Source organism: Scyliorhinus torazame, chromosome 1 (genome assembly GCF_047496885.1).
Source record: "Scyliorhinus torazame isolate Kashiwa2021f chromosome 1, sScyTor2.1, whole genome shotgun sequence".
NCBI classification, from domain to species: Eukaryota; Metazoa; Chordata; class Chondrichthyes; order Carcharhiniformes; family Scyliorhinidae; genus Scyliorhinus; species Scyliorhinus torazame.
Window position 1 is genome coordinate 360,696,869 of NC_092707.1, and position 26,465 is coordinate 360,723,333.

General features: G+C 46.9%; 1 protein-coding gene across 1 annotated transcript in view; it reads right to left on the bottom strand.

The window, feature by feature from the left end:
* LOC140426301 (amino acid transporter heavy chain SLC3A1-like) overlaps positions 1–26,465 on the bottom strand; it is a 45,488-nt gene that overhangs the window by 2,281 nt on the left and 16,742 nt on the right. Inside the window, exons 3-8 of the mRNA XM_072510888.1 lie at positions 24,519–24,673; positions 22,680–22,805; positions 21,616–21,735; positions 17,233–17,357; positions 15,290–15,491; positions 1,811–1,993 (exon numbers count right to left, since the gene is read on the bottom strand). Of these exons, the coding sequence (XP_072366989.1) occupies positions 1,811–1,993; positions 15,290–15,491; positions 17,233–17,357; positions 21,616–21,735; positions 22,680–22,805; positions 24,519–24,673 (911 nt within the window). The remainder of the gene's footprint in view (positions 1–1,810; positions 1,994–15,289; positions 15,492–17,232; positions 17,358–21,615; positions 21,736–22,679; positions 22,806–24,518; positions 24,674–26,465) is intronic.

Consider the following 26,465-nt stretch of genomic DNA (forward strand, 5'->3'; position numbering starts at 1 on the left):
AGTGACAACCGTACCACAAATTTTCATGTGATGATGTGTTAGGGGAAATTTTAACTGGCAGCAAGTTTTGGGTGGGCGGGAAGGCAGAGGGAGCAGCCTCTGATGTTATGGGTGTTGCTTTTAATTGCCAGGCCTCATAAACATTGGTGTGGCGGCCTCCATTTTTGTGAAATGGCTACAAATAAATGGCTGGAGACTGTCCAAATCCATTTCATGGAGAGAAATTCCATTCCAGCAGTCTAGATCGTAGATCATAGAATTTACAGTGCAGAAGGAGGCCATTCGGCCCATCAAGAGGATAGCAAATGTGGTCCCTTTGTTCAAAAAGGGGAGCAGAGACAACCCCGGCAACTATAGACCGGTGAGCCTCACGTCTGTAGTGGGTAAAGTCTTGGAGGGGATTATAAGAGACAAGATTTATAATCATCTAGATAGGAATAATATGATCAGGGATAGTCAGCATGGCTTTGTGAAGGGTAGGTCATGCCTCACAAACCTTATCGAGTTCTTTGAGAAGGTGACTGAACAGGTAGACGAGGGTAGAGCAGTTGATGTGGTGTATATGGATTTCAGCAAAGCGTTTGATAAGGTTTCCCACGGTAGGCTATTGCAGAAAATACGGAGGCTGGGGATTGAGGGTGATTTAGAGATGTGGATCAGAAATTGGCTAGCTGAAAGAAGACAGAGGGTGGTGGTTGATGGGAAATGTTCAGAATGGAGTTCAGTTACAAGTGGAGTACCACCAGGATCTGTTCTGGGGCCGTTGCTGTTTGTCATTTTTATCAATGACCTAGAGGAAGGCGCAGAAGGGTGGGTGAGTAAATTTGCAGATGATACTAAAGTCAGTGGTGTTGTCGACAGTGTGGAAGGATTTAGCAGGTTACAGAGGGATATAGATAAGCTGCAGAGCTGGGCTGAGAGGTGGCAAATGGAGTTTAATGTAGAGAAGTGTGAGGTGATTCACTTTGGAAGGAATAACAGGAATGCGGAATATTTGGCTAATGGTAAAGTTCTTGGAAGTGTGAATGAGCAGAGGGATCTAGGTGTCCATGTACATAGATCCCTGAAAGTTGCCACCCAGGTTGATGGGGTTGTTAAGAAGGCCTATGGAGTGTTGGCCTTTATTGGTAGAGGGATTGAGTTTCGGAGTCAGGAGGTCATGTTGCAGCTGTACAAAACTCTGGTACGGCCGCATTTGGAGTATTGCGTACAGTTCTGGTCACCGCATTATAGGAAGGACGTGGAGGCTTTGGAGCGGGTGCAGAGGAGATTTACCAGGATGTTGCCTGGTATGGAGGGAAAATCTTATGAGGAAAGGCTGATGGACTTGAGGTTGTTTTCGTTAGAGAGAAGAAGGTTAAGAGGAGACTTAATAGAGGCATACAAAATGATCAGGGGGTTAGATAGGGTGGACAGTGAGAGCCTTCACCCGCGGATGGAAATGGCTGGCACGAGGGGACATAGCTTTAAACTGAGGGGTAATAGATATAGGACAGAGGTCAGAGGTAGGTTCTTTACGCAAAGAGTAGTGAGGCCGTGGAATGCCCTACCTGCAACAGTAGTGAACTCGCCAACATTGAGGGCATTTAAAAGTTTATTGGATAAACATATGGATGATAATGGCATAGTGTAGGTTAGATGGCTTTTGTTTCGGTGCAACATCGTGGGCCGAAGGGCCTGTACTGAGCTGTATCGTTCTATGTTCTATGTTCTAAGTATGCCCGGCCCTTGGAAATAGCACCCTACTTAAGTCTAGACCAGATTAATCTCCTAAATGTTCCAGGAACTTAAAATGTGGTCAAATACATACTGGATCAAATTTCCCAAAAGGATCTTGAATATCTTCTTCAGGTACAATAATATTCTCCATTCCTAATTCTTCCCCGTAGTAAGTGGTCGGAGTTCCAAGAAGAGTCAGCAGAAGCATATTAATGACGTTAGTGTAATTTGCATCAACACGTGATGCAATACGAGAATTGTCATGATTTCCTACCTAAAAGTTAAGCATGTAGACTCTTTTAAATAGTATTAAATAACATCATCATTTATAACTTAAACATTGGATGGCAATATTCAGTGTGTTACATTGATGAACCAATTCTTCTTGCACGTATCTTTAAAAACATGCAAGTATTCCCAGATAAACTCTACATTGATTTCTTTACTCTGCTCACTACTTGGCTTACACTCAAACCGAGAGGAGTTCCCCTGCTTGCTTCAAATTGAACTTTATATTTCCCTAACGAACCAGCTTTGGAGCTTCACTGGGTGAGATTCACAAATGATTGCTGAAACAGATGTTTTGTGCTGTGGATTTCTGTTCCCCACAAACCAAAGACAAGATGAAATGACACCAACCTTTTGCACAATTTAGACCCTGCAGCAAAGGAGAACTTTGGATTCAAATTTTTTATAAAAAAAATGTTTTTATTGGCATTTTCATTTTACATAGTGAAACTTTTTATCGAATCATAGAATTTACAGTGCAGAACGAGGCTCTTTGGCTCTTCGAGTCTGCATCGGCCCTTGGAAAGAGCACCCCACCTAAGCCCACACCTCCACCCTATCCCCGTAACCCAGCAACCCCGCTTAACCTTTTTGGACACTAAGGGCGATTTAGCATGGCCCTAACCTAACCTGCACATCTTTGGACTGTGTAAGGAAACCGGAGCACCCAGAGGAAACCAACGCAGATACGGGGAGAACGTGCTGACTCCACACAAACAGTGACAGTCGGGAATCCAACTTGGGACCCTGGAGCTGTGACGCAGCAGTGCTATGCACTGTGCTACCGTGCCGCCCCAATTTACATATTTACAATATATACGATATTTACAATTTATACAGATTCTTACAAACATACATCATTCTTAGGGCAGCACAGTGGTGCAGTGGTTAGCATTGCTGCCTCACGGCGCCGAGCTTCCAGGTTCGATCCTGGCCCTGGGTCACTGTCCGTGTGGAGTTTGCATATTCTCCCCGTGTTTGCATGGGGTTCACCCCCTGAACCCAAACATGTGCAGGGGAGGTGGATTAGCCACTCTAAAATTGCCCCTTAATTGGAAAAATGATTTGGTACTCTAAATAAATAAAAAAAATTTTAAGTACATCTTGATATGTCTTCTCTGACCCTCCCCACTCCCTATCCCTTCTTTAGTATCCCCCTCTTCCGCCCTTGGTGTTCTGTCACTGAGCTCCTGTTCTTCCCTTTTTCCCTCCTGTGGTTTTTGTTGTTGCCGGTCTTGTGGGTTCGGGGGGGGGGCGGCTTCTTGCCCCCTCTCCGACCCCCTCCCCTCTCCTCCTCCCTCCCCTCTCCTTCTCCATGTTTCTCCCTGTTATTCCCCTGAGTTTCCTTCTCATTTCCTCCCCTTTTGTACCTCCGAATGATGTGTGTTCTATCTGCCCTCCCCCATATCTCCCTCTTTCCCTAGTCGCTGTTGGCCTCGAACAGGTCAGCAGATTGCCCCCACGCTTTGTGGAAGCCTTTTTCTGACCCTCGGATGATGTACTTGATTTTCTCCAGGTGGAGAAATTCCGCCAAGTCTGCCAGCCAGTCTGCAGCTGTGAGTGGTGTTGCTGATCGCCAGCCGAGCAGGATTCTCTGGTGTGCGATTAGGGAAGTGAAAGCAAGGGCGTCAGCCCACTTCCCCATGTGTAGTTCTGGCTGGTCCAATACCCCGAAGACTACCATTCTCAGGCACGGCTCCACCCTCATCCCCACCCCCACAACTTTGGACATTGCCTCGAAGAAGGCTGTCCAGAACCCTACAAGTCTGGAGCAAGTCCAGAACATGTGGCGTGGTTGGTCGGGTCTCCCTGGTACCATTCACATTTATCTTCTACCTCCGGGAATAACCTGTTCATTCGGATTCTGGTTAGGTGCACTGTGCACCAGTTTAAATTGCACAAGGCTGAGCCTTGCGCAGGAGAGGTGGAGTTGGCCCTGCTCAGTGCTTTGCTCCAGAGTCCCCAGCCCACTTCCGTCCCCAGTTCTCCCCCCCCCCCCATTTCTGTCTGGCTTCGTCCAGTGGTAGTCTTGCCCTGTCCAGTAGCTGTCCGTAGATATTCCCGCAGTTCCCCCTTTCCTTACTGTCCGTGTTTATCAGGTCCCCTAATAGTGTGTTTCTCGGGGCCCTGGGGTATCCTGCAGTCTCCTTGCAGAGAAAGTGTTCTACCTGAAGGTGCTTAGGTTCCTGTCCTGTCAGTAGTTCAAGGTTTTCCGTAGGCTCGCTCAGTGTCGCTCGTCTGCCCCCCATGTAAAAGTCCCGAACTGTTGGCATCCCCCCCCCATCCTGTCTCCATTTTTTAAAAGTGGTGTCGAGCATGGCTGGTGGGAATTTGTGGTTTCCGCAGATGGGAGCCATGGAGGACATCTCGGTTAGACCGAAATGTTGCCTCAGCTGTTTCCATGTCTTTAGTGTGGCTACCACCACTGGGCCGGATTTGTATTTTGTCGGGGGGAATGGTGGGAGCGCTGCTGTGGCGAGGGCCCTGAGGGTCGTTCCCTTGCAGGAAGACTCCTCCATCCTCACCCATTACATGGTGGGTTCCTGTATCCATACTTGCACTCTCTGCTGTAGCTGCCCAGTGGTAGTATTGTAGATTTGGCAATGCCAGACCACCCATAACTTTCCTCCTTTGCAGTGTTGATTTGGGGATTCTTGGATTCTTACACCCACCCCCATACACACAACGCCATGATCATTTTATCTATGCTGTGGAAGAAGGCCTCCGGGATGAAGATCAGTATGGGTCTGAACAGGAAGAGGAACCTCGGCAGTAGTTCATTTTGATCATCTGCATCCTCCTCGTCAGGGAGAGCGGGAGCGTGTCCCACCTCTGTCGGTCCTTTTTAACTTCCTCCGCCAAACTGGTCAGATTCCATTTGTGGATCCGTGTCCAGTCGTGGGCTATCTGGATCCCCAGGCAGTGGAATTTGTTTTGGGCAACTTTGAATGGGAGTTCCTCCAGCTCTGTCCCTCCGCCATCTGGGTTCACCGGGAATGCCTCACTCTTGCCCAGGTTGAGTTTGTAGCCCGAGAAGGTTCCAAACTCTTTCAGGAGCTGCATGATTGCTCTCAGGCCTTTCTGTGATTCCGAGACGTAGAGGAGCAGGTCATCCACATAGAGTGAGACTCGGTGTTCTCTGCCTCCTCTTTGGATGCCCTTCCAGCTTTTTGCGTCTCGCAGAGCAATCGCCAGGGATTCAGTTGCTCGGGCAAACAGGAGCAGGGACAGTGGGCATCCCTGCCGTGTGCCTCTGTGCAGCTGGAAGTATTCAGAGCTGGTGGTGTTGGTCCAAACGCTCACCTTGAGGGCGTTGTACAGGATTTTCATCCAGGAGGTGAATCCTGCCCCTAGCCTAAACCGCTCCAGTACTTCAAAGAGGTATTTCCTCTCAACTCTGTCGAAGGCCTTTTCTGCATCCAGGGAGATGATCACTATGTTATTCTCTAAGTCTGAATGAAGACTGAAGACTGACAGTTAACACAAGCTCTTTATTCAAAGGGTTTGTTCTGCTTCCAGAGCTCAACTAGATGTAAAACAGTCAAGAGGTATGACCAGTGAAACTAAGGTAAACTGCCTATGCTGAGCTGTCTCCGTGTGCTGCTGCTCCCTAGCTCTGTGCTTCTCAAAGAGGCGGATCCTACCTTGGGCCCGACCCTTTATACCCGTCTCTGATGCTGCCCTCTAGTGGTGCTGTGACTGTTACATCTGTGCTGCAGTCCCTGGTGTATGTGCAGATGTACAGATCACTACATCCCCCCCCTTTTGAGTTGATATGTTTCCTAAACTGACCGCAAGAAAACTATACAGAACAAGTGGTGAGAATAAGCAAATCTACACACTGCAAAAATGATAAAGTAATACAGAAACAGTTAACAGTATTGAGTCCAGCGTGAGAAATGTTCATATTCGTCTTGTGGGTGTGTTGAAGTGTTACAAATCCAGCCGGTCAGGTGCCTTCCGGCTTCTGCTGAAGCGTCGTAACAGTGGAGGTGGGGATGACTGTTTGATGTCATCAAGAGTACTGTCTGGTGTTGTCTGGCTAGGAACATCCTGCGGACTAATGGACTTGGTCAAGTCCAGTGTGGGAAACACCGGCGTCGTAGGCCGAAGCATTAACAGATCCCGGCGGTTGCGGCAAAAGAGTACTTCTACTGACGACTTGACAATGTAGGACCGCAGTGCCTCCTGCCTGATCACCGTGGCTGGCTCAGACCATCCGCCTTCTGGGTCCCTGATCCTGACGATGTCGCCCATGTTCAGTGGCTTGAGTGGGATTGCATGTTGATCGTAGTATTGTTTTTGTTTGGACTGTAGTACCCGCATTTTGTCGAGCATCAGAGCGTTATCGGGGACTCGGAATTGAATCGCCGGTAGGGTTGTCCGGATATTCCTGCCAAAGAGCATCTGCGCTGGCGACAGTCCTGAGCTCAAAGGGATTGCTCGGTAGGATAACAGTGCTAGGTTGATGTCCGAGCGTGAATCTGTTGCCTTGCTAATAAGCCATTTAACGATGTGGACACCCTTTTCCACTTTCCCATTTGATTGTGGGTAGCGCGGACTGGACATTACATGCCGAAAGCTGTATCGGCCTGAGAACTCTTTCCACTCCCAGCTCGCGAACCAGGGACCATTATCTGACATTACCTCACGCGGGATTCCATGTTGCGCGAATGTCTCCTGGCATGCCTTGATGACAGATGACGACGTGAGATCATGGAGTTTCATGACCTCCGGATAGTTTGAGTAATAGTCCATGATCAAGACGTAATCACGCCCTGTGGCATGAAATAGGTCAATGCCCACTTTTGCCTACGGCGCATTGTGAGTTTGTGTTGCTGCAGTGGTTCTTTGCACTGTGCGGGTTGATGTCTTTGACAGGTGTCACATGTCATGACCATGTCCGTTATGTCTTGATTCATGCCGCGCCAGTACACAGCCTGTCGTGCTCGCCTTTTGCATTTCTCAATGCCTAGGTGGCCTCTTACGTAGCATCTCGGCGCGGAGTGTGGCCGGAATAACAATCTGCACATTGCATAGCAGCAGGCCATCAACTTCAATCAGTTCTGACTTGACATTCTGAAATTGTGGACATTGTCCCCTCATCCAACCGTGCTGGAGTAGGTGCAGCACCCTCCGTAAGGTTGCATCTTTCTGCGTCTCCTGTCGGATTAGGCAAACATTCTCATCCGAAGCAGGCAAATTCTCCATGCATAACTGTGTTTGGGCCTCGATTTCTCTGATAGGGGCTGATGGTGCGTTGTCAGTGCCAATGGATCGGGACAGTACGTTGGCAATGGCAAGGTCTCGTCCCGGGGTGTATATTAGGGCGAAATCATACCTTTGCAGCTTCAACATGATGCGCTGCAGACGAGTCATTTAGATCCTTGTCTGATATGGACCAACGGTCTGTGGTCGGTTTCCACTATGAACGTGGGCAGGCCGTACACATAGTCATGGAACTTCAGAATCCCAGTGAGGAGTCCGAGATATTGTTTTTCGATCTGTGCATATCTGCACACAGTTGGGGTCATGGCCCTGGACGCGTATGCCACCGGGGCCAGTCAGACTGGTCGTCCTGTTGGAGGAGAACGGCGCCAATCCCGCCCTGGCTGGCATCAGTGGAGATCTTGGTGGATCTGGTTGCGTCAAAGAAAGCAAGGGTCGGTGCCCTCGTTAGTTGCTGTTTGAGATCCACCTGTTCCTTTTGGTGACGTTGTGACCACTCAAACGCATGGTCTTTCGTAGGAGATTGCATAAAGCTGCCATCCGTGTGGACAGGTTTGGGATGAACCTGCCGAGGAAGTTGACGAAGCCCAGAAATCGTAGCACCGCCTTCTTGTCATGTGGCGTCTTCATGGTCCCGATTGCAGCGATTTTCGCCTCATCAGGGCTGACACGCTGAGATGATATGGTATCACCCAAAAAGATTACAGACTCCTTCGTAAATGTGCATTTTGCCTGGTTCAGTTTCAAACCATATTTATGAATCCTCTGAAACACCTTCTTCAGACGACAGAGGTAGAACATAGAACATTACAGCGCAGTACAGGCCCTTCGGCCCTCGATGTTGCGCCGACCTGTGAAACCACTCTAAAGCCCATCTACACTATTCCCTTATTGTCCATATGTCTATCCAATGACCATTTGAATGTCCTTAGTGTTGGCGAGTCCACTACTGTTGCAGGCAGGGCATTCCACGCCCTTACTACTCTCTGAGTAAAGAACCTACCTCTGACATCTGTCTTATATCTATCTCCCCTCAATTTAAAGGTATGTCCCCTCGTGCTAGACATCACCATCCGAGGAAAAAGGCTCTCACTGTCCACCCTATCCAATCCTCTGATCATCTTGTATGCCTTAATTAAGTCACCTCTTAACCTTCTTCTCTCTAATGAAAACAGACTCAAGTCCCTCAGCCTTTCCTCATAAGATCTTCTCTCCATACCAGGCAACATTCTGGTAAATCTCCTCTGCACCCTTTCCAATGCTTCCACATCCTTCCTATAATGCGGCGACCAGAATTGCACGCAATACTCCAAATGCGGCCGCACCAGAGTGTTGTATAGCTGCAACATGACCTCATGGCTCCTAAACTCAATCCCTCTACCAATAAAAGCTAACACACCGTACGCCTTCTTAACAACACTCTCAACCTGGGTGGCAACTTTCAGGGATGTATGTACATGGACACCGAGATCTCTCTGTTCATCCACACTGCCAAGAATCTTACCATTAGCCCAGTATTCAGTCTTCCTGTTATTCCTTCCAAAATGAATCACCTCACACTTTTCTGCATTAAACTCCATTTGCCACCTCTCAGCCCAGCGCTGCAGCTTATCTATGTCCCTCTGTAACTTGTAACATCCTTCCGCACTGTCCACAACTCCACCGACTTTAGTGTCATCTGCAAATTTACTCACCCATCCTTCTATGCCCTCCTCCAGGTCATTTATAAAAATGACAAACAGCAGTGGCCCCAAAACAGATCCTTGTGGTACACCACTAGTAACTGGACTCCAGTCTGAACATTTCCCATCAACCACCACCCTTTGTCTTCTTCCAGCTAGCCAATTTCTGATCCAAACTGCTAAATCACCCTGAATCCTACGCCTCTGTATTTTCTGCAGTAGCCTACCATGGAGAACCTTATCAAACGCTTTACTGAAATCCATATACACCACATCAACTGCTTTACCCTCATCCACCAGTTTGGTCACCTTCTCAAAGAACTCTATAAGGTTTGTGAGGCACGACCTACCCTTCACAAAACCGTGTTGACTATCTCTAATCAAATTATTCCTTTCCAGATGATTATACATCCTATCTCTCATAAACCTTTCCAATATTTTTCCCACAACAGAAGTAAGGCTCACTGGTCTATAGTTACCGGGGTTATCTCTACTCCCCTTCTTGAACCAGGGAACAACAATTGCTATCCTCCAGTCTTCTGGCACTATTCCTGTAGACAAAGATAACTTAAAGATCAAGGCCAAAGGCTCAGCAATCTCCTCCCTAGCTTCCCAGAGAATCCTAGGATAAATCCCATCCGGCCCAGGTGTCTTATCTATTTTCACACTTTCCAGAATTGCTAACACCTCCTCCTTATGAACCTCAAGCCCTTCTAGTCTAGTAGCCTGAATCTCAGATTCTCCTCGACAACATTGTCTTTTTCCTGTGTGAATACTGACGAAAAATATTCATTTAGCACCTCTCCTATCTCCTCGGACTACAAGCACAACTTCCCACTACTGTCCTTGACTGGCCTTACTCTTACCCAGTCATTCTTTTATTCCTGACATATCTATAGAAAGCTTTAGGGTTATCCTTGATCCTACCTGCCAAAGACTTCTCATGTCCCCTCCTGGCTCTTCATAGCTCTCTCTTTAGGTCCTTTCTAGCTAACTTGTAACTCTCGAGCGCCCTAACTGAACCTTCATGTCTCATCTTTACATAAGTCTCCTTCTTCCTCTTGACAAGTGTTTTGACTGCTTTAGTAAACCATGGTTCCCTCACTCGATCACTTCCTCCCTGCCTGACAGGTACATACTTATCAAGGACACGCAGTAGCTGTTCCTTGAACAAGCTCCACATTTCCATTGTGCCCATCCCCTGCAGTTTCCTCTCCATCCGATGTATCCTAAGTCTTGCCTCATCGCATCATAATTGCCTTTCCCCCAGATATAACTCTTGCCCTGCGGTATATACCTATCCCTTTTCATCACTAAAGTAAACGTAATCGAATTGTGGTCACTATCACCAAAGTGCTCACCTACCTCCAAATCTAACACCTGTCCCTGGTTCATTACCCAGTACCAAATCCAATTTGGCCTCGCCCCTCGTTGGCCTAGCTACATACTTTGTCAGGAAACCCTCCTGCACACATTGGACAAAAATGGACCCATCTAATGTACTCGAACTATAGCGTTTCCAGTCAATATTTGGAAAGTTAAAGTCCCCCATAACAACTACCCTGTTGCTTTGGCTCCTATCCAGAATCATTTTTGCAATCCTCTCCTCTACATCTCTGGAACTTTTCAGAGGCCTATAGAAAACCCCTAACAGGGTGACCTCTCCTTTCCTGTTTCTAACCTCAGCCCATACTACCTCAGTAGACGAGTCCTCATCAAACGTCGTTTCTGCCACCATAATACTGTCCTTGCCTAACAATGCCACCCCTCCCCCTTTTTTACCACCTTCCCTGAGCTTACTGAAATATCTAAATCCCAGCACCTGCAACAACCATTCCTGCCCCTGCTCTATCCATGTCTCCAAAATGGCCACAACATCGAAGTCCCAGGTACCAACCCATGCCGCAAGTTCACCCACCTTATTACGGATGCTCCTGGTATTGAAGAAGACACACTTTAAACCACCTTCCTGCCTGCCGGTACACTCCTGCAACTTTGAAACCCTACTCATGACCTCACTACTCTCAACCTCCTGTATACTGGAGCTACAATTCAAGTTCCCAAGCCCCTGCTGAACTAGTTTAAACCCTCCCGAAGAGCATTAGCAAATTTCCCCCCCAGAATATTGGTACCCCTCTGGTCCAGGTGCAGACCATCCCGTTTGTAGAGGTCCCACCGACCCCAGAATGAGCCCCAATTATTCAGAAATCTGAAACCCTCCCTCCTGCACCATCCCTGTAGCCACGTGTTCAACTCCTCTCTCTCCTTATTCCTCGTCTCGCTATCACGTGGCACGGGTAACAACCCAGAGATAATAACTCTGTTTGTCCTAGATCTACGTTTCCACCCTAGCTCCCTGAATTCATGCCTTACATCCCCATCCCTTTTCCTACCTATGTCATTGGTACCTATGTGGACCACGACTTGGGGCTGCTCCCCTTCCCCCTTAAGGATCCCGAAAACACGATCCGAGACATCACGCACCCTGGCACCTGGGAGGCAACACACCAACCGTGAGTCTCTCTCGTTCCCACAGAATCTCCTATCTATCCCCCTAACTATGGAGTCTCCAATGACTAATGCTCTACTCATCTCCCCCCTTCCCTTCTGAGCAACAGGGACAGACTCTGTGCCAGAGACCTGTACCCCATGGCTTAACCCTGGTAAGTCGTCCTGTATCCAAAGCGGTATACTTGTTACTAAGGGGAACGGCCACTGGCGATCCCTGTACTGCCTGCTTCCTCCCAGCCCCTCTCACCGGCACCCATCTATCTTTATTCTTCGGAGTAACTACATCCCTGAAGCGTCTATCTATGACAACCTCTGCCTCCCGATTGATCCGAAGTTCATCCAACTCCAGCTCCAGTTCCCTAACGCGGTTTCTGAGGAGCTGGAGATGGGTGCACTTCCCACAGATGAAATCAGCAGGGACACTGACAGCGTCCCTCACCTCAAACATTCTGCAGGCGGAACATTGCACTACCTTCCCTGTCATCCCCTAAGATTAAAAAAAAAGAAAGAAAGAGCTTACCTGTTATTCACCCCCCTTCTCAGCAAGCACTCACTCAGCAACCTCTGCGCCCCGCACGATAACACCTGAGGGAAAATAAATAAAAACTACTTACCAGTCACCAGCCAATCCCTTATCTGCAGGCTGTGACTTCACGGTTCAACATTCCACTTCTACCTGCCCTCGAGCCTTCCTCTTGACCCTTACAGCGGTTGTTTGTTTTTTTTGTTAGAGGAGGGGGTAGGGAGGGAAACACTGAAGAAGTGTTTCGTGTTTAAGTGTCACTTGACAAGAGCTCCTCCTCAAACCACCTCCAAGTTAGGGTGAGCACACGAACGTATGCAAATTTCCCCTGCAACGGCCAATCAGCAGCTCCGCTCTACTGCCCTCTGTTGGATGTGGATGCTTGCCTTCACTTGAACAGCTAGGGTCTCTTGTTCAGGTACGCCTCCAAGTTAGGGTGAGCACATGGACGTATGCAAATTTCCCCTGCAACGGCCAATCAGCAGCTCCGCTCTACTGCCCTCTGCTGGATGCTTGCCTTCACTTGTTCACAGGTGTTCTTCTTCAGTGGTGGACCATACGATGATGTCATCCACATAGACTCTGATGCCCTCGGTCATTTGCTCCATTATCCTGTGGAAAATCTCTGACGCAGAGATAATGCCAAAGGGCATGCGATTGAAGCAGAAACGTCCAAATGGCGTGTTGAACGTGCACAGTAATCTGCTCGAATAATCGAGCTGTATCTGCCAAAACCGCTGCGAGGCGTCGAGCTTGGTGAAGATACGAGCATTCGCCATCTCATACATGATCTCTTCACGCTTGGGGATGGGGTAGTGTTCCCGGCGAATATTCTGGTTCAGGTCCTTCGGGTCTATGCGTATGCAAAGTTCTCCAGAAGGTTTCTTAACACAGACAGACGTCGGGATATTCTTGTAGCATGCTGTGAATTTTAGCTTCCAGGCTTGATGGATCCTGGGTGTGTATGTAAATGCGTTGCACCAGCCGCAGGTCTTTGCAGGCCTGAGCTCCTAACAGTGATGATTTGTTGTCGTCTACAATCTCGAATCGTAGCTGCTATCGTATCATCTTGCAGGCCACCAGGAGATGGCACGATCCCTTTGAGGCGATCTGATTGCTGTTGTATTCCTTCAGCCGACATGCAGCGGGTATTATTTCATGGTCTCCTGGAATCGAATGGAGATCCTTGCTCGTGAGGAGATTAGCTGAGGCCCCAGTGTCAAGCTTGAAGACTAATGGAAAGTCATTGACTTGCACAATCGCAGTCCACTCACTGCTGGAATCAATGCTGTTGACCGGGTGAGGCGTGGCGATTGTTGCGTCATGTTCCTCGATTGTCTCGATCGCGTCCACAACAAGCGAGTTGTCGCGAGCGAGGTTGTCCTCGTCCGAGGAATAATCATCATTTGGTTTTGAATCTATGCTTTTTACATTGAAGTTCATGTGTTTCTGTCTAGTTGTCTTCATTAGCAGTGCATCTCTGCACTGTGAGGCAAAGTGATTGTATTTGCCGGACTTTAAACATTGTTTTCCAGAAGCTGGACAATGCCCTTTTACGTCGGCGTGTCCACAGTGGGGACAGGTCATGACGCTGCCCCTCCACGCTCGCGCATGCGCAGTAGGCCTTTCTTCCATGTCAGATCTTCGGGAGAACTGCGTATGCGTGTGGCCAGCATCCAGGTTCACGCGCACGGGATTGCTGCTAGAGGAGTGCCTTCTGGACGCCTGGGCCGCCATTTTGACTGGCTCGACCTCGTGGTGAAGGCCTTGGTCCCAGTAACTAAACTCCTCATATTCTTCTTTACTTTTTTCATAAGTAGAGCATCTTTGCATGGCTGTTTCTAGGGTTTTTGTTTAAGTAAGGATTTTCTAAGTCCCTCATCAGATATACCATTGACGATCTGGTCTCTGATGAGGGAGTCACGGAGGTTGTCAAAGTTGCAGGATTGAGCTAGTAATTTTAAATCAGTTACAAAACTGCTGAAAGATTCTCCCGGTTTTTGCAAGCGCCTGGTGAACTTGAATCTTTCAAATATCTCATTGACTTCAGATTGACAGTGGGTTTCAAATTTTTTGATGATTATTTCCAGCTTGCCCTTGTCCTCCCTTGCCAGGTAGGTAAAGGAATTATATATTTCTAATGCCTGCGGCCCAGCCAGGGATAAGAGCAAGGCTATCTTCCTGGCATCAGACGCTGAGGTTAGATCCTTAGCTTCTAGATATATTTTGAACTGTTGTATAAAAAGTTTCCAATTGGAATGCATATTACCAGTGGACCAGTGGTCTGGAGCAGCTGTGGAGGTTGGATTGGGTCCATCGTGCCGATTGGTACCTGAAGGGTCCGAATGCTGCGAGGCCTTCCGTGGTCAAATGTCTGGTTTAAGTCCTCTTCTCTTGCTGTTGTCTAGCTAGCTTGCTGAAATCACACCTGGTACCATATGTTATTCTCTAAGTCTGAATGAAGACTGAAGACTTACAGTTAACACAAGCTGTTTATTCAAAGGGTTTGTTCTGCTTCCAGAGCTCAACTAGATGTAAAACAGTCAAGAGGTATGACCAGTGAAACTAAGGTAAACCGCCTATGCTGAGCTGTCTCTGTGTGCTGCTGCTCCCTAGCTCTGTGCTTCTCAAAGAGGCGGATCCTACCTTGGGCTTGACCCTTTATACCCGTCTCTGATGCTGCCCTCTAGTGGTGCTGTGACTGTTACATCTGTGCTGCAGTCCCTGGTATATGGGCAGATGTATGTACAGATGTACAGATCACTACAATCACTTCTGGTGTTCTTTCCCCGGGGTGTGGGTTCCCCCTGATGTTCGCAATTAACTGCCTACCCTTGATAAAGCCCATCCGGTCCTCTGCGACTATCTCTGGCAACCAGCTTTCCAGTTTCTTGGCCAGGACTTTCACGAGTATCTTTGCATCTATATTAAGCAGCGAAATGGGTGTGTACGATCCGCATTGCACCGGGTCTTTGTCTTTTTTTTGGTATGAGCGATATTGTGGCCAGTGTTAGGGTAGGGGGCAGGGTGCCCCTCATTAGCGAGTCTGCGAACATATCTCTTAGGTGTGGGCCAGGGCCGGCGCAAACCTTTTATAGAAGTCCGCTGGGAACCAGTCGGGTCCCAGCGCCTTCCCCGCCTGCATGGAGGTGATGCTCTCCATGATTTCTCCCAGATCTATTGGTGCTACCAGTTCCCCTGTTTTGGATTCAAATATAAGCTGCTATGCTGGGAGAAAAATATTTAAGCCAAACAAGATAGAAAATAAGTTAAAATGTACCAACATTACCAGTGTCCTATAAAATTTATGGTCAAATTTGTTTGTAGGTAGACATACCACCCAGTTTGGCCATTTTCCTGAAGGCATGTTGCGCATCCAATAATCTACAATTTTAAATACTCCATTTCCTGACATCTCTTTATAAAGATCAATAAGGTAGAAGTTAAAAGGAAAGTCAGCTTCTTGTTGTATTGGTGTTCCATAGTACATCATAGTCTTATAAATGTCTTCATTGTCATAGGATTCAGTCATCAAAAATCTGCAAAGATAATATGGCACAGAATTTATTCCATACTCTGTCAAGTAATAAAAAAATAACCTGATCACGACATACTCTTCTAACCTGTAGAATATGAATAAGGTCAAATGTTTGCACATCTAGGGGTAATAATATATTTGTGTTGGCCTCATGTCAGTATTTATTTTAACTTCTGAAGATCAGGAAGCATATATATTTTAACCAATCAGCTAAATTACAATGAGAAGGAATTCTTCAAGGATCCATAGAATCATTATAAAGGACCCAGATATTAGGCAGGTATTGGGGTTATTCCAGGCTCCAGGAAATGAAGGCCTACATCAAAAAAGTGGTTTTCATCACTGAACACAGGAAAATTACCTAGAGTTAAAAAATCTAATGAGATCAATAGGAACAGCAGAAGAGGCAGCACTGGGGCAGGATTTTGGATGTGCCTCTCTGACCTCAGACTTGATAGCAAGACCTGAATAAGATGGCAACAAAGGCCCCTAAACATAATTGCTGAAACAGATGTTTTCTACATATATCTCAAGTTTCTACTTTTTAGAAGCTGCAAACTACAAGCTGGATTTCAAAATTCAGACCCAAACTCAACCCCTTTCCAGGAGGCAGGTCCCTCACTTAAATACTTTAATGATGCTGTGTTTCTAACATCTTAATTGTCTTCCAGTGTTATATAAGGCCATTGAGTTTCTTAGTCCTACAGAAATGCAACAGCTGGAGAGAACAAAGGACTTCTGGATAAAATTGAGAAGTGCCTTCTTGCTTCAAGGACTACAAGGAGCAGGAGTACTCCCCCGGATAACCTAACTTCTTTGCTAATCTCCCCAGCGATCAGATACTTCTTCTCACTGCAATCCAATGTGCTCCATGACCTGCAATCTTCCCCTGAACCCCCTCTGCATGTGATTTCTTCCAACTTGAACAAGATCTTTAGGCCACATCCCATCAAGGTTCCTCTGACCTTTGATCCCCTCAGGACCTCTCATCAATGTTCCTCTTGGTCTCTAATGTCTCCAAGTGTCCCTCCACTCCTCGATGCTTCCTGGCCGAGGCCTGATTGCCTCAAATCCAACCCAACACTCCCCAACGACTAGACAGCCTTTTAATCTGTCTGGCTGCAGTTGCAAAATTTGACCGGACCTATTTTTCTCCCTCCCCCATCAGCTTCCTCAGCTCCCTGCTTCCACCCTACTCTGTTTCCCTGGCTCCTTCACCGAAGGTCCCTGTCCCCCCCAAGCAAGCAGCTGAACATAGCTCATCCTGGGCAGGCACTGACCGGTGGAACAGACTTGCAGTTATAATGCTCCCTAACTCTGTAAAACAGTGAACAGTTAATATTCTTGATCACATTACAATACTAAGGTACTTAACATCGCAAGGAGGAGGAATTTAAATTTATTGATCATGCTCCAGCAGAAAATCATAGTGGTCTCTCTTGTCAAATAGGAGAGCACTCTCACTTCTGAGTGTTAAGGTTATGGATTTAAGGCCCGTTGCAGCATTGAGCTCATAATCTCAACTGATACTACAGTGCAGTAATGAGGGAATCCTCTACAGCTGAGGTGATCTCCTTCCTGTTCACTGGTTAACACACATATTGACAACTGCAAGGCAGGAAAAGCAAGAATTCTCCCATCATCCTAATGAAAAATCCTCAATTAGACCATACTATCAACCACATTTGATATGTCTCCAGGATTTCCAGGCAAATAGTATCCAAGTGCAAGGTTTTCTTTACCTGTATCTGCCAGGTTCGCTACTAAATTCCTTCAAAAGGTGTTTCCAGCTACGTACAATATCGTGTAGGCCCACTTGTGTGGCTGTGTAATCATGATAGAGCTCATCATATGATGTAATATTATTCTAGATTAATAAATAAAGAAAATCATTTGTGCAACCGAATCAATGCTGTATATAAACCAGTAATAACAGAAGCATTTCAACGACGGAGATTATTACACCCGAGCCTGAAATGTTAATTTCTAACTGGCAAATATACACTTCACAGAAAGCTGTAAGCGAACCTGAGCTGATTCCCCCTCCATAGCCTAAGGCCATTTAGGCTACCTTACTGTCTGAAATCAGCTAACAAAGCACAGATCAAAAACTTATTACACACCCCAGGGAGATTTGCCCAGTGGGCTTAGGCACATATTGGGGACTATGCCATGGGGGCCATTCCTGGAGCTTAACAGTCTGCCTGCCCAATTTTACTAACAGTGGCCTGCCTGACCTGAGACCAATTGAGGCCATTAAGTGGTCAATTCATAGCCACTTATGGGTGTCTGCTTGCCCTTGCAGTCATTTACCCACAGCAGGAGTGGCCAACACATGTGCATCATGGCAGGTTTCATTGCTCGGGCTGGTAACGGTCAACGGCGGAGTGTATCTCCTTCACAGGCCAACATACATAATGTTTTTCCACCCTTGTATTTTCCATTGCCCCTGCCTTGTCCACTCCAGCCCCCTAGGCGGGGCCACTCAGTCTGGCCCTGGAAAGACAGCAAGTTATCTCAAGTTCAGGCTCTATCGCAGCATGTTTTCTTCTGGACTCCCACCGCTTCCAGAGGCGCTGCATGGGGGGAGGGGGTGGGAGGAGGCCCGTTCTTGATGAGGGGTTGGAGGTGCTTCCCCAATACTTGTGTCGTTAGGGGGAGGGGGGCATCCTGTCTCGATGCTGGGAACGGGCTGTTCGAAATGGCGGCCCAAAACCAGTAAGTGCATATATGACTATGCAAATTTTGAAAAGCAAAGGTCTGAGAATTCCACCTCAGCAACGCTCCTAGTGCCAGCAGGACACGGTTCCGACTCTCCGCTGGCAAGAACACTTAATGTCTGGAATGGACAACCCAGTCCAAAATTTTTTGCATGAGCTTCACACCGCACTCTTGGCGGCCTGCCTCTGAATCGTTCGCCATAATTAATTTGTTTAATTTGTTCTTGCGATGTAGGCGTCACTCACTAGACTATCCCTAATTGCCCTTGAACTGAGTGGCTTGTTCAACCATTTCAGTGGGGGGCAGTTAAGAGTCAACAGCATCGCTGTGTGGGTTTGGAGGCCTATGTACATAAGAACATAAGAACTAGGTGCAGGAGTAGGCCATCTGCCCTTCGAGCCTGCTCCTCCATTCAATGAGATCATGGAATCATAGAATTTACAGTGCAGAAGGGGGCCATTTGGCCCATCGAGTCTGCAACGCCCCTTGGAAAGAGCACCGTACTTAAGCCCACATCTCCACCCTATCCCCATAACCCAGTAACCCCACCTAACCATCTTGGACACGAAGGGCAATTTTATCATGGCCAATCCACCTACCTCAAGATCATGGCTGATCTTTTGTGGACTCGGCTCCACTTTCCCGCTTGAACACCATAACCCTTTATTCCTTTATTCTTCAAAAAACTATCTATCTATACCCTGAAAAATTTAATGAAGGAGCCTCAACTGTTTCACTGGGCAGGGAATTCCATAGATTCACAATTTTTTGGGTGAAGAAGTTCCTCCTAAACTCAGTCCTAAATCTACTTCCCCTTATTTTGAAGCTATGCCCCCTAGTTCTGCTTTCACCCGCTTGTGGAAACAACCTGCCCGCATTTATCCTATCTATTCCCTTCATAATTTTACATGTTTCTATAAGATCCCCCACATCTTTATAAATTCCAATGAGTACAGTCCCAGTCTACTCAACCTCTCGTCATAATCCAACCCCCTCAACTCTAGGATTACCCTGGTGAATCTCCTCTGCATACCCTCCAGTGCCCGACGTCCTTTCTCAGGTAAGGAGACCAAAACTGAACACAATTCTCCAGGTGTGGCCTCACTAGCACCTTATACAGTTGCAGCATAACCTCCCAATCTTAAACTCCATCCCTCTAGCAATGAAGGACAAAACTCCATTCGCCTTCTTAATCACCTGTTGCACCTGTAAACCAACTTTTTGCATCTCCTGCACCTGCACACCCAGGTCCCTCTGCACAGCAGCATGTTTTCATATTTTATCATTTAAATAATAATAAATGGATTCCAGACCAGGTAAGGACGGCAGATTTCCTTCCCTGAAGGACATTAGTTGAATCAGATGGGGTTTTACGACAATTGGCAATGGTTTCATGGTCATTATTAGACTGATAATTTGAGCGTTTTATTGAATTCAAATTTCATAATCTGCCATGGTGGGATTTGTACCCAGGACCTCAAAGCATTACCCTGGGTCTCTGAATTACGAGTCCAGTGACAATACCACTACGCCACCGCCTCGCACTTGGTAGGGTAGCTCCTTTTTAACGTCTCCCCAACACTTGTTCCAAGTCCAATCAGGGGGTGTGGCAGCCAGGAAGACAGTCCCACGATTCTCAGAGGGAGCCTTCACCTAGATGCTAAATGGGGTGAAGCAGAGGCTTGACATCCCTTACCTTCTCACGGGCAGACTGCCAGGTGCCAACTCCACCTGGGAGACAGTGGCAACGATAGTGAGCACCAGCTTGCTACATAAGAGAATAGGATCAGTGCAGGAAGAAGACAAATTTACTTCTTCATGCAGCTAGGGTAAGTCTACCTTTGTAGGTGTCCACCCAACTCCTTAAAACACCCATCACACTTCCACAGTGATCTCACTCTCAGCCACCTCATGGGTTCCAACACACGTATAGCCGCCCTCCCCCCACCTCCCCATTATCCCCCAGTGGCTCCTCACCCCCACCACTTATGTCAGACTTCATTACCACCTGACCTGGCATGAATCCTGCCGACATTCTCCCCATTTGTTTCATTGCAAGACAAACCCGAGCACAATCAGTGTGAGTGGGCACATCCAGCCGGTGTGATGCCTGGGCTGAAGATCCTCACACATTTGAGGAAAGAGCCCTTGAGCTGGCCTGGAGGAGCAGGACCTCACCTGTGCTGGGGGGGGGGGGAGGGAGGGGCAATGGACAAAAGTGAGAACCCTCAACACAACCAGCCATGGTGCCATCCTCACATCAGGTCAGTTTCTTCAATCCTTAGGTCCCTGTCCTGCACTAATGCAATCTCACTTCCCTTACAGGTCAACCAGCCCTGACCATCCTCTCGCCCTCTTGAAGCCATGGACCCAAACAGCTCAGAGACGAGTAACGAAGAGACGTCACAGTTGTCATTCATACCCTCCACCAGCAACAGATACGTGCACCTCGGTAGTAGGCAGGCTTTTGAGTCACTTAGTGGTGAGCACCTCATAGCTGAAGATCGACAGCAGGTGTAAGCAGGGGGTCCCAGGGATCTGGCACTTAGAGGGATGCTGGAGCCCAGGATCTTGCCCAGTCTTAGTCATATGACAGGATCCTGGGTTCGGTCATCCCAGAGCCACTGGAACTGCAAAGGCAGGGTCATGAATATCAGGAAGAGATATCCTGGAGGAGTCCCATCGCCTTCTGTCCGAGGAGATGCTGCCAACAGAGGTAACAAGGCCAACACTACAAGAGTGGCGTCCGCAGTGGAGATCCTGGCGCAGGACATGCAAGATCCATGGTAGGACATCCACTCGATAGCTGAATGCGTGAGACTGTCAGCGCCAGAGAATGCGGTGCTTCTTGATCTCACTCCAGCTGCTTCTCTGTCCCACAGAGGACCCTGAGCATTCATCGGGAAGAGGATCAACAGGTGCCCTCTCTGCACTGGACTTCCTGGTTAGTAATGGCGACCTGTGCACTTATCTCCGATATCCTCTTCCGAGGTGAGGTTGGCAGATTCTGTTTTTGTAGAGTTGTTGTAAATTGTGCTGGTGTGACATCAGAGAGGGTGGACACCCTGGCGGGGTGGCTCGCACATTCTTTGCTAATGTATTAAAATGAGATTCCTGGCGGGAACCTCATCATGTCATTGGAGGAGGGGCGTGGAAAATCAGGGAACGAGATCTCGCGGGCGAGAATCTTGTTTCCGGACTCTTTCTCTCTCGAGATTTTGTCGTTGTGTCACCGTTTATGCTGACGGCAGACACAGGCTCAAAATTCCTCCTTATAGCTACATATGTGTTCTTCAATTTTTATCTTCCATCTAGTTAAACTCTGATTGGATCATGCAATTCAAGTACCATGGACTGCGCCAGAGGAGATTTACTAATTTTAGATAAAAAGTCAGGTGGCTCACCGGGTTCTGTGTTAAGTTGACTTGAGGCTCATTTCTTAGGCTTTCAGCTTCCAGAAGATATTTGATTGCATCCACCCTGAAACCATCAACCCCTTTCTTCAACCAAAATCGTAATACGTTCTTGAAATAACAGGAAATGTATAATTAAAATAAACACATCACATTTTTTAATGAAAATACTAAGTGAAAATGTCCTTGTCAATCTCCCACTCAACAGCATGAGTTACATAGCTAAAGCTAAACCAAGAGGGCAGTCAGTGAACCTACTCCCAAGACTTTGTTATTGTCACTTCTAATCAACCAAATGGTGACAAAGCATGTTTGCTAGTTTCACCTTCACCTCGGTGGGAGAGTGCAACACAGTAGACCTCAGGGGCCTATGGTGTGGAAATAATTGTGTACACTCATGATGCACCTTTTGGAATGCCAATTCTGATTACCAACAGGTCAACCTCGATGCTTTCCAATTAAGCTTAACAGCCTTGAAGTAACATCCCAGTAGTACAATCAGTAAATTTCCCTGTTCAGCGTAGGACTGAGGCATTCAGACCAATATGCTTCCAGATTCAACTTTTATGACATCACCACGCCATTACCAGCTCATTTAAATGTGGTTTATCAATCTGGTTAGGGTAGAAAATTAGACATCCACAAAAATTGGCTGGTTCTTGAGCAATTGACTCTGGCCCCATATTTCACCCCTATGTGTTGGAATACACTCTGAATATCAGCTGTGAGTGGAAAATCCAGGTTGGTTAGACAATTCCCATGCATAATATTCGGGTCAGTGGAAACTAAGGATATCTTTCAGCTGATATAATTTTGGTTATTTACTTGAGATGAATTTGGTCAAAAGTAATAATTAATGCTGATTTCTAGAGCATCTAAATCTAGAACATCTATGAACCGGTTCCTTTATTTCCTAATGCAGAGAGTTGGAAGTAATGGATTAACGCATATTTTACATGTTAACATTTGGATAATTAAATATGTGCTGTAGATTTATGTGGTTGACTGCACAATTTGATTTAAACCATGAGATAAAGCCAATAGCTACTACCTACTTTAATTTCCTCCTGCACATCAACATTTCTGTAGTTCAAATCCGGTTGTTCCTTCAAAAACTGATGTAAATAACACTGTCCTCGAATTTCATCAAACTGCCAAGCAGAGTGTCCAAACAAACTAACCTGGGAAAAGATAGACAATTGCTAATTTGTTCTGGAATGTAGACTGCTGCATGATAATTCACTGTAATTTCCCTTAATGAGAGGTTGCTTTCATTCTTCATAGAAATTACAGTGCAGAAGGAGGCCATTCGGCCCATTGAATCTGCACCTCACTTAACCCCACGCCTCCACCCCATCCCCGTAAACCCAGTAACCCAACCTAACTTTTTGGACACTAAGGGGCAATTTAGCATGGTCAATCCACCTAACCATATCTTTGGACTGTGGGAGGAAACCGGAGTACCCGGAGGAAATCCACGCAGACACAGGGAGAATGTTCAGACTCCGCACAGACAGTCACCCGAGGCTGGCATTGAACCCAGGTCCCTGGAGCTGTGAGGCAGCAGTGCTAACCATTGTGCCACTGTGCCACCCAAAAATTGATTTAAAAATTGAGCATTTACCAATCATTTTTATTATCCACGTCCGGTATTGCTTTATTTTGGATTATTTATTTAAATGAGTTCTAATAACATGATCAAGAATATTTGTTTTAGGGCAGCACGATGGTGCAGTGGTTAGCACTGCTGCTTCATGGCGCTGAGGTCCCAGGTTCGATTCCGGCTCTGGGTTACTGTCCGTGTGGAGTTTGCACATTCTCCCTGTGTTTGCATGGAATTTGCCCCCACAACCCAAAGATGTGCAGGGTAGGTGGATTGGCCACGCTAAATTCCCCCTTAATTGGAAAAAATGAATTGGGTACTCTAAATTTATTTTTTTAATTATTTGTTTTAAGAAGTGACCAAGCATTAAATTTTATGGCAACTCATTTGCTCTCATTATCTGGGTTAGAAGAGAAGGGAATCCTACATAGAATGAAATAGAAATTGCAACCCATAATTATTCACCCCAACCAATCTGTGTTGATGTTTATTTTCAAAACAAAGAGTACTCCTAATCCCATATGTCTTTGTTCCCATATTCTTTCCTTCATTTACCTTTCTGGCCTATTCTTAAAAATTGATGTAAAAGTTCAGGTTTTACCTGTCTCCTGTAGAGTTCTGCCATATTTAGTGCCAGTCAGGCACTGAAGCGGCCAGTGGCCTTCCTCGCGAACAAGGACCCCAGAAATGAGATTCATTTACCCCCCCCCCCCCCAACCCCTGAGTGTTGCCAACCAAACAAAGTTTGGCAGTTCTTCCTTGCTGACAGCACCACCAAAGGGGCAGTGGCAGCTACTGGCAATGAACCCACCAGAGGACCAGGATCAGCAAGGGAGGGCTGTTGGTTTTGAGGGCAGGATCACTGGCTAAGGGCAGGGGGTGGGGTGGGTTGGAGGGGAATTAGAAGGAAGGGCAGAGGAGTGACTCCCAGTGACCTTCACCTTCTTGATGCCAGGTCCCTTGATCAGGAACCGAGTAGCTGACAATGTGGGAGTGGGCCTAGGTAGAGTGCTCTTTTGGGGAAGCACGACCGGCCTTGCTTTTCGGGCTCCGAACCTGGAGTAACACTCTGCCTGCCACTGATAGTATTTGGATAATTCCACTTGTGGCCAGAGTAACATTTTCCAACATCCCAATTGACCCTCACTACTTTTTTACTGAATGTCACTGGCCCAAAGAAGAGGATGGGAAATAAGAACATTTGCATTAAAAATAAAATTGATATGCTTTTGCTATTGTAAGGCCAGAAAGCATAGATAAAGTAACTTGAAAATAGGGTTGACATTATTACCCAGTTGTTGGGGTTGGTGGTTTTGTTCATCTCATGTTTACAATCAACCCAGACATAGTAATCAGTGTATTTTTCTGTTCGATTCCGGCTAAGTTGAAACCAACGGTGTTTGTTACTCGTGTGATTGGGAATAAAATCCATTATCAGCTTCAGACCTTTAAAAAAAATGTATGAAAAGCCATTTAGTAAAGTTAAATCCCTCAAAAGTAATCAAGTTACAAATTTTCATGATTATTCATCAAGAATCGTGTTAAAACTATTATGCAGGGAAACCACTTTGGCTTTGAAACAGAACTTTTAACATCAGTTAGGAAGATTTTCCTGCCTTTACAGCACAAGAGCACCTGATGTGAAGGCAGGAGGATTGCGTTCTCACACTGGACGCTGGTGAAATAGTTTTCTTTCTATACGCATTTACAGATCAATAGATGGCTTGTAATATTTTAGAATGTGACATCCACTCATAAAATGCTACATTCACTTGAACATTGAAAAGAAAATCAGGGACTTCCGGTGGCGGCCATGGAGTAGGTCGCACATTTGATAGCTCCTGCCTGTAACGGACCTTTGGACCTTTTTCCCCCGTTTTTTCCCAGATTTTATGGGCTAAATCTGTGAAGAGTGAGACAGTAAGGAGAAATCCCCCTCCGGTGTATGGCGAATTGGACCAGAAGTGGCCGTGTGAGACAACAAAGTCCTATAAGGGCGACGCAAGTAGAGCTGGTAACACGGGACAGCATGGCTGGGCAGCAGGGCCGTGGGGAGACGACACAGTGGTCGACGGAGCAGCTGGTGAAGTTTTTCGAGGATTGCTTCGCCAAGCTGAAGAAGGACACGCTGGACCCGATTAAGGCTTCGATTGATCAAGTGGTTCAGAATCAGGAAACCCACGGGAGAGCAATCCAGGAGGTGGAACAAAAGTTGTCCGAGCACAAGGAGTATATAACCGTGCTGGAAAACAAGGTGGGGATTGTCATAATATACACCAGTATATCATGGTGCAGACACACACTGATGGACACACAGTGGGACCAATCAACATACACAACACCGCAGCCAATCACCAGTGAGAGCACACGCACTATAAAGACAAGGGACATCAGAGTTCCCGCTCATTCGAGTAGCAGCTAGCTAGGAACACAGAGCTCACAGCCTGCAACACAGACATTCACCATGTGCCGAGTGCATCAACTGGTTAGGACAAGGCAAAGGTCTTTAGTTAAAGCTGGTATCGTACCCACAGTTCAAGTATGTTTAAATAGTTAACCTTTTAATAAAATAGTGTTGCACTACTGCAAGTGTTGGTGACCTGTATGTGATCCAGAACACCAAACACATCAGGGATGATGAACGACCGCCAGAAAAGAATGCAGGAGAAGCTGGAGGACCTGGAGAATAGGTCCAGGAGGCAGAATCTCAGAATTGTCGGCCGCCCTGAAGTCAGTGAGGGATCTGATGCGAGTGCCTATGTGACGGACATGTTGGAGAAGTTGATGGGGGCTGGGGTGTTCCCTTTGCCCCTGGAATTGGACAGAGTGCACAGAGCCCTCGCGAGGAAGCCCCGATCCATGGTGCCGAGGGCCATGGTGGTACGTTTTCACCGTTTCATGGACAAGGAACGCGTTTTGAGGTGGGCCAAGAAAGAATGGAGCAGCAAGTGGGAGAACTGTGTGTTGCGCAAATATCAGGACCTGGGAGCGGATTTGGCCAAGAGGCGAGCTCGGTTCAATCGGGCAAAAACGACCCTCTTTAAGAAGGGGGAGAAGTTCGGGATGCTGTACCCAGCCCGCCTGTGGGTCACACATGAGGAACGGGATTTCTACTTTGAAAGGCCAGACAAAGTATGGATCTTTATTAAAGAAATGAAGCTGGAGGTGAATTAAAAGTCTTTTAAGCCTTGGAGAAGTACTGTGGCGGCGATTTGTGGTGCTGGAGTGTATAAATTTA